Here is an 8528-nt window from a genome sequence, read left to right on the forward strand (position 1 = left end):
GATTAGGACTATGGGGCAGGCTGCAGGATTAGGATTATGGGGCAGGCTGCAGAAATAGGACTATGGAGCAGGCTGCAAGATTAGGACTATGGGACAGGCTGCAGAATTAGGACTATGGAGCAGGCTGCAGGATTAGGACTGGAGCAAACTACAGGATTAGGACAATGGAGCAAGATTAGGACTATGGAAAAGGCTGCAGGATTAAGACTATGGGGCAGGGTGCAGAATTAGGACTATGGAGAAGGCAGCAGGATTAAGACTATGGAGCAAACTATAGGATTAGGACTATGGGGCAGGCTGGCAGATTAGGACTATGGGGCAGGATGCAGGATTAGGACTATGGAGAAGGCAGCAGGATTAAGACTATGGAGCAGACTACAGGATTAGGACTATGGGGCAGGCTGTAGGATTAGGACTATAGGGCAGGCTACAGGATTAGGACTATGGGTCAGGCAGCAGAATTAGGACTATGGGGCAGGCTGCAGGATTAGGACTATGGAGCAGGAAGCAGGTTTAGGACTATGGAGCAGGCTACAGGATTAGCACTATGGAGCAGGAAGCAGCATTAGAACTATCGGCAGGCTGCAGGATTAGGAATATGGGGTAGTCTGCAGAAATAGGACTATAGAACATGCTGCAGAATTAGTACTATGGAGCAGGCTGCAGAATTGGGACTATGGGGCAGGCTGCAGAATTAGGACTATGGAGCAGGTTGCAGGATTAGGACTATAGAGCAGACTGAAGGATTAGGACTAGAGCAGGTTACAGGATTAGGACTATGGGGCAGGCTGGCAGATTAGGACTATAGGGCAGGCTACAGGATTAGGACTATGGGTCAGGCTGCAGAATTAGGACTATGGGGCAGGCTGCAGGATTAGGACTATGGAGCAGGAAGCAGGATTAGGACTATGGAGCAAACTACAGGATTAGGGCTATAAAGCAGGACGCAGCATTAGATCTATGGGCAGGCTGCAGGATTAGGAATATGGGGTAGTCTGCAGAAATAGGACTATAGAGCAGGCTGCAGAATTAGTACTATGGAGAAAGCTGTAGGAGTAGGACTAGGAGCAGGGATTAGGATTGAGGAGCAGGGTGCTGGATTAGGATTGAGGAATAGGGTGTTGGATTAGGATTGAGGAGCAGGGTGTTGGATTAGGATTGAGGAGCAGGGTGTTGGATTAGGATTGAGGAGCAGGGAGCTGGATTAGGATTGAGGAGCAGAGTGCTGGATTAGGATTGAGGAGCAGGGCGCTGGATTAGGATTGAGGAGCAGAGTGCTGGATTAGGATTGAGGAGCAGGGCGCTGGATTAGGATTGAGGAGCAGAGTGCTGGATTAGGATTGAGGAGCAGAGTGCTGGATTAGGATTGAGGAGCAGGGCGCTGGATTAGGATTGAGGAGCAGAGTGCTGGATTAGGATTGAGGAGCAGGGCGCTGGATTAGGATTCAGGAGCAGAGTGCTGGATTAGGATTGAGGAGCAGGGCGCTGGATTAGGATTGAGGAGCAGGGCGCTGGATTAGGATTGAGGAGCAGAGTGCTGGATTAGGATTGAGGAGCAGAGTGCTGGATTAGGATTGAGGAGCAGGGCGCTGGATTAGGATTGAGGAGCAGAGTGCTGGATTAGGATTGAGGAGCAGGGCGCTGGATTAGGATTGAGGAGCAGAGTGCTGGATTAGGATTGAGGAGCAGGGCGCTGGATTAGGATTGAGGAGCAGGGTGCTGGATTAGGATTGAGGAGCAGGGCGCTGGATTAGGATTGAGGAGCAGGGTGCTGGATTAGGATTGAGGAGCAGGGCGCTGGATTAGGATTGAGGAGCAGGGCGCTGGATTAGGATTGAGGAGCAGGGCGCTGCGTTTGATTGCACGTCTTTTATGATGGAGGGCCGCTCATTGTGCATGGCAGGACGAGAAATCGGATCCTTGGTGCCTCGCACTTTATGGGATGGGGGTAGGGTTGGATGCGAAGTTCCCTGATCCTATATAGACATGCTCCTGATTATCCAAAAGGGGTGCGTTGTCTCCCCCTCTCTAGACTAAGCGCTGCAGTCTGATTGGTGAAGTGGGATTTTTAGGGAAGGGTTTTGGGACCTGGGGAGGGGGGACAGGGGCGGTTTCAAGGCAGCCCCTAAGTTTTGGCTTGGAGAGAAGGATCTGGTCCCGGGACAGAGGGCGCCTTGAAACTGATTGTTGAGAAGTGACTAGGGAAGCAGAGCACAAAGGGAAAGTGATCCGAATCAGAACCGGAGGGAGAGCGCAGAGCTGCCGGTGACCAGTGCGGAGACCGCCGGTTCCTGCGACCGGAGACCGCTGCCCTGCAGGACTGGCCGCTGGGCTCAGGAATAAGGACGCAGCGATCCAGCGGGAGAAGCGGAGCTCCGAGGAGGGGGAGCTGGAGAAGCACAAGCACAACTTTGTCTCCTCGCGGCAGATCTGTCCCAGCAAGGACTGGAGTAGACACGTGTGACTTCTGCTGCTGCTCAGGACCCTGTTCCTCTGATTCTACCTCTGCACAGGTGACACGTTCTGTTCTCCACTCATCACTAGCCATGCAGGGTGTGCCTAAAGCCACCCTTCTCCAAACCCTCTGCCCATTGCTCGCCTTGGGTTTACTGGCCAGCGCACAACTCCATGGTGAAAAGGGCATCTCGGTGCCAGAGCATGGCTTCTGCCAACCCATCTCCATTCCTCTGTGCACAGACATCGCATACAATCAGACAATCATGCCAAACCTTTTGGGACACACTAACCAAGAGGATGCTGGGCTGGAGGTTCATCAGTTCTACCCCTTGGTAAAAGTCCAGTGTTCTTCAGAACTGCGCTTCTTCCTGTGTTCCATGTACGCCCCGGTGTGCACCGTGTTGGAGCAGGCCATCCCTCCCTGCCGCTCTATTTGCGAACGTGCAAGGCAAGGTTGTGAAGCCCTCATGAACAAGTTTGGCTTCCAATGGCCAGAGAGGTTAAGGTGTGAAAACTTTCCCCGCCATGGCGCTGAGCAGATCTGTGTTGGACAGAACCACTCAGAAGATGGAGCTCCAGCATTGTTGACCACTAGCCCACCGCTTCATGGGACCGTTGGACCAGCAATCTATGCCACACCTGATCATCCCTTTAATTGCCCCCGGGTGCTGAAGGTACCAACCTATCTCAACTACAGGTTTTTAGGAGAGAAGGACTGTGCGGCTCCATGTGAACCGTCTAAGAATGATGGCTTCATGTTTTTCAGTCAAGAAGAAATCCGCTTTGCCAGAGTATGGATTCTTATTTGGTCAGTACTTTGCTGTGCATCAACGTTCTTCACGGTGACCACTTACCTGGTCGACATGCAAAGATTTCGCTATCCTGAAAGGCCTATTATATTCTTGTCTGGATGCTACACCATGGTGTCTGTGGCTTACATTGCAGGCTTTGTGCTTGGAGATAAAGTGGTCTGTAATGAGGGCTTCTCCGAGGATGGCTATAAAACTGTTGTACAAGGTACCAAGAAGGAAGGGTGCACAATTCTCTTCATGATGCTTTACTTTTTCAGCATGGCTAGCTCTATCTGGTGGGTCATTCTTTCTTTAACATGGTTCCTGGCTGCTGGCATGAAATGGGGACATGAAGCAATAGAAGCTAATTCCCAATACTTCCATTTGGCAGCATGGGCAGTACCAGCTGTAAAGACCATCACCATTTTAGCCATGGGGCAAATCGATGGAGACCTTCTCAGTGGAGTTTGCTTTGTAGGACTAAACAGCATTGACCCACTGAGGGGATTTGTGCTGGCTCCCCTGTTTGTCTACCTCTTCATTGGAACCTCATTTCTGCTTGCTGGTTTTGTATCTCTCTTCAGAATCCGGACAATTATGAAACACGATGGCACGAAGACGGAGAAGCTAGAGCGACTGATGGTGCGGATTGGGGTCTTCAGCGTTCTTTACACAGTACCTGCCACGATAGTCATTGCATGCTACTTCTATGAGCAGGCCTTTAGGGAGCACTGGGAGCGTAGCTGGGTGAGCCAGAATTGCAAGAGCCTAGCTATCCCTTGCCCACTGCAATACACACCACGCATGACTCCAGACTTCACAGTCTATATGATAAAGTATCTCATGACCCTCATTGTTGGCATCACTTCTGGGTTCTGGATTTGGTCAGGCAAAACTCTGCATTCATGGAGAAAGTTTTACACCAGGCTCACCAACAGCAAACACGGAGAGACAACTGTGTGAGGACTGAGCTGTTCGTTATGGGGCCTGGAACCAACTTGGACTATATGTTCTCCAGACTATTCTCCAATTTCTTGTTACTCCATGCTGTGTATGTAGATCTCCATACGTTACCTTCAGGCACATCTCTCTGGAGTTGTAATTACGACTGTAAATAGAATTTTTTTTGTAAATTATATATTTCTATTTAAAACATAAGGTTAAAATTGGAGAATCAGAGAAAGGATTCCATGGAATAAAAGACCCTTGTTCTTCGTTTCTCAAACATTTTCATTGACTTGACTGTGCCTTGTGAGAAATGGAGATATTTAGACTGCATTTTGTTTGTTTTTGGCTCTTCCTGGATATTATATACAGTATTTTTATTATTTTTTTTATATGCTGCCCAACATGGAGTTTGTATTAGTTTGCATATAAGCCAACCAAAGAACGTAGAGATCATCTTAGTATATGTGTGCGTCTGTTGGTACATCAACACCTTTACACAGATCACTGTGCTGCTGCTGTAGTTTGTCGGTACGACACAACTGGATTATTGAAGGGCGATTGATTTTTCTAATACTTTAATTCCTGGCTCTTTGTCTGAATTACAACATTTTTTTATCCTTTTAATTTTAGGTATTTTGTTTGTAACGTACAATATATGAGAGGACAGACAGTCCAGCACACCTCTAGATACCAGTCAGCTGGAGATAATTACGGTAGCTGATATACAAGTGTTTTTATGGTACAGATTCGACAGCTATCAGTTTTATGTGTGTCGATCATTGAGAGGGACGTATCATTGGTAAACCTTGCTCACTATCTTGGGTTTCAGTGACGAAACAGCATTCTCTCCAACCTGAATACATAATGATTTGTTATTAAATATGTTGATTTTTACTCATTTTGAAATTAAAAATGACAAAAAATATTTTTGTTAAAAACAACAACAAAAAAGTGTTTTGGTGGTTTCCTGTTTTATCCTGTATATTGCTAAATTCAAATAATTACGGTTAAATGGACATTCCTCAGTGTGAATAGTGATGAGCGAATATACTCGTTACTCGAGATTTCTCGAGCACGCTCGGGGGTCCTCCGAGTATTTTTTAGTGCTCAGAGATTTAGTTTTTCTTGCCGCAGCTGAATGATTTACATCTGTTATCCAGCATAAGTACACGTGGGGGTTGCCTGGTTGCTAGGGAATCCCCACATGTACTTATGCTGGCTAACAGATGTAAATCATTCAGCTGCGGCGAAGAAAACTAAATCTCCGAACACTAAAAAATACTCGGAGGACACCCGAGCGTGCTCGAGAAATCTCGAGTAACGAGTATATTCGCTCATCACTAAGTGTGAATGAAACCTGGAAATTGTTATTGTTGGGCTTTAAGTCCCAATACAATAGTAGCCAATGCTCAGAGCTGAGTGCCCCAAATGGCTGGAGGTCCACCGCCTTATCTTTCTTTGATATATTTGGAAACACTTGTGGCTTTGGCTCCAAAAAGCTGCATAAGTGAGATAGCTACATTTATATATAAGCGTTACAGTCAGACTTTGTTCAATCTCTATTAACAATATCCAAATTTTATATGATTCTGTTTGAAGAATATGGATTAATATTCTGTAGCGCCTGAACCAGAGCTCTCCGAATCTCTCCCTTACTCCGGGCATCCTCAGCACCTATTCAGATTTTTAGGCCCGACGCAATATCATAATTGCTGTGCGCAAGGATCTAGCAGTATAGGCCCCAGTGATGCCGGCAGGTAAGAGGTTCGCTGGGCTCTGGTTCAACTGTAAATGAAGTACCATCGTGGCTTCTGGTCCTGCAAATCTTTCTGCTCAAATTTCAAGATAAAATGACCACCTAGCTAGCTGTTGGGTATTACATAACCGTGGTGGAGGGGGAGAGTGTAAACTGTATAAACTAAAGCGAATGGACACTGCTACTTCCTAGTCTTATTATAATGACTGGGTTGTCGGGGCTATGTGGGACGTTCTGACAACTGGGTATTTGTACTCTAACAGAGAAGCAGTGTTTCAGCAAATGCGTGTCCTCGGATAGAATCTGAGGCTTTTTTATTGCTTAGATCAGCTGTCAGTGGGCTATTGCTTTGGTGCATTACCACATTAAACACCATTGTATTCTGATTAAACAATACTAAATATTTGAGCCTACACCAAATCCATTGAGAAAGCCTTTAGGAGTCATTACTAGTGATGAGCAAACATGTTATCGGAGCATGCTCGGGTGTTATCCAAGTATCTCGGGCGTGCTCGGATAATATGCTGGAGTCCCCGGCACAGCATGTTTAGCGGTGGAAGACAGCCACAATACATATAGGGTTGCCAAATAAACAGGCAATCCCTGCATGTGTTGCGACTGTCTACTGCCACAAAACATGCTGTGGCGGGGACTCGAGTATATTAACCGAGTACGCCCGAGATACTTGGATAACACCCAAGCATGCTCCGATAACATGTTCATTCATCACTAGTAATACCAGTCATCTGAGTATGTTCACGGGATGGATACACTGTGGATTTTCTCTCCAGCCTGGAGGTTTAAAAAAAAAAATCAGTATATTAGTGGCAACACAGCAGAGAAGATATTAACAAATCTCATTCACAGCTTCTGGAAATGAATCCTTGAAATTGACGTGGTGCCGATTTTCACTGCTGAATTTATCCTTCACCCTATACTCCAGCGACAACAACATTTACATGCAATACAGTGCAGATATTTGCCATTTATTTCCGATTCAATCCGCCTGTAAATTCCGTATGGAAACATTTGCCCAGTATGAACATACCCTTAAAGTGTCATTTTGTTGGTACAGCACTGCAGAATGGAGACTCATACAAATGTTCATAGAGGGCTATGGAAACTTGTATAATTTTGGGGAAGAGTAAAATATCCATTGTCGTAATGACAAAATCTGTTACCAACACTTTAAAATATTGCGATTAATGTCATTGAAAGGAGATCATTCTAGATTTATTAACAGCTGTACTAGAAATCACATCTTACCATTTATATACTAGACACAAATACAACTTGTCCTTGGTCCCTAAATTCTAACTAAGAAATACTTGATGTACTTTAAATTAAGTTAGCATTTCCAGCCACACACACTGATCCTACAAATGATTTCCATTAATCTATTGTCCAAGCGGTAAAGTTATTGCATTAGTGAAAACTTCTAAAACTATCTAGAACAATTTCTGTGCCTGTACAGAAGCCTATTCTAATGGTAATGTGATAGATCAGTATAGTGTCAATAGCATTGCAGGGATTGTCACCCGATTCTTTTACCCTTAGGCAATGAAAAAACGCAAGTATCCTAATTTACTCAAGGCTACATTCCCACAATGAGCTTTTAGCTCGTTTTTGACGCTGCGTGTTTTTCCTGTTTCAAAAACGCCACGTACAATTCCAACAAAGTGGATGGGATTTCTAAAAATTCCATACCCAACCTGCTTTCTTTTATGCTGCGGAAAGTGACCCACGGTGCGTTTTTAAAATCTGACGCATGTCAATTTCTCTTGCTGGTACACTGAGTTTTCTGTACAGATTTTCCTCATGGACTTGAATTAGATGCGGAAAATCTGCAGGTAAAAAAACGCACACGTGTTTTTAGTGCGTTTACGCATGCAGTCCGCACCTAGATATGTCAATAAAGTTCAGGGAAATCAAAATACCAGAAAATTTCAAGAACAAAGCAGGTTTAATTAAAGAATGACACACCAAACCGAGCCAAAAAAACACAGTCAAATACGTGATGAAAATGCATGTTAAAAAAACGCACGCAAAAACGCAAGTAACCTATGTTACATAATAGGTGCAGGAGTGGTGGAGAAATTCCGCAACATCAAAAGCTCATCGTAAGAACGCTGCCTTAGTCTGTGAGACGCCACCAGCACACTTATTAGTTGTGGGAAATAGCTGTACCAGCAAGCACATGAAGATTTCTTCTGGGACCTAAATTAGAAATCTTCTGATGTGTCATAGCCTAGGTTCATGTCTGTAGATCAAACAAGTTTCCGTCACTAGGCCCCCACCTGTGTGTGTATGACACACTCACTTCCATGCAGTTCGGCCTCATGTCTGCTCGTCTGTGCTAAGCTATGAACCCAATACAGCACAGCACATGGGCAGCCTGGGGCAAGTATCATGTTACCTGCTGGGGGCAACTATCATGTTACCTGCTGGGGGCTACTATCATGTTATCTGCTGGGAGCACACGCAATATGTGACCTGTGGCATCCGAGTAATACCAAGTTCAGGTGTGTGCCAGGTAAATAGTAGGTTACACAGGATGGAAATGCTACAGAAATCTT

The 8528-nt window shown here is 45.5% G+C and overlaps 1 protein-coding gene across 1 annotated transcript; it reads left to right on the forward strand.

The window, feature by feature from the left end:
* Nucleotides 1–2137: 2137 nt before the first annotated feature.
* FZD2 (frizzled class receptor 2) lies at nt 2138–5157 on the forward strand. Its single transcript, XM_077252598.1, has one exon. It carries the CDS (start codon nt 2547–2549, stop codon nt 4209–4211), a length of 1665 nt encoding a protein of 554 aa, XP_077108713.1. The 5' UTR covers nt 2138–2546; the 3' UTR covers nt 4212–5157.
* Nucleotides 5158–8528: the final 3371 nt, after the last annotated feature.

This window comes from Ranitomeya variabilis, chromosome 4, assembly GCF_051348905.1.
Source record: "Ranitomeya variabilis isolate aRanVar5 chromosome 4, aRanVar5.hap1, whole genome shotgun sequence".
NCBI lineage: Eukaryota > Metazoa > Chordata > Amphibia > Anura > Dendrobatidae > Ranitomeya > Ranitomeya variabilis.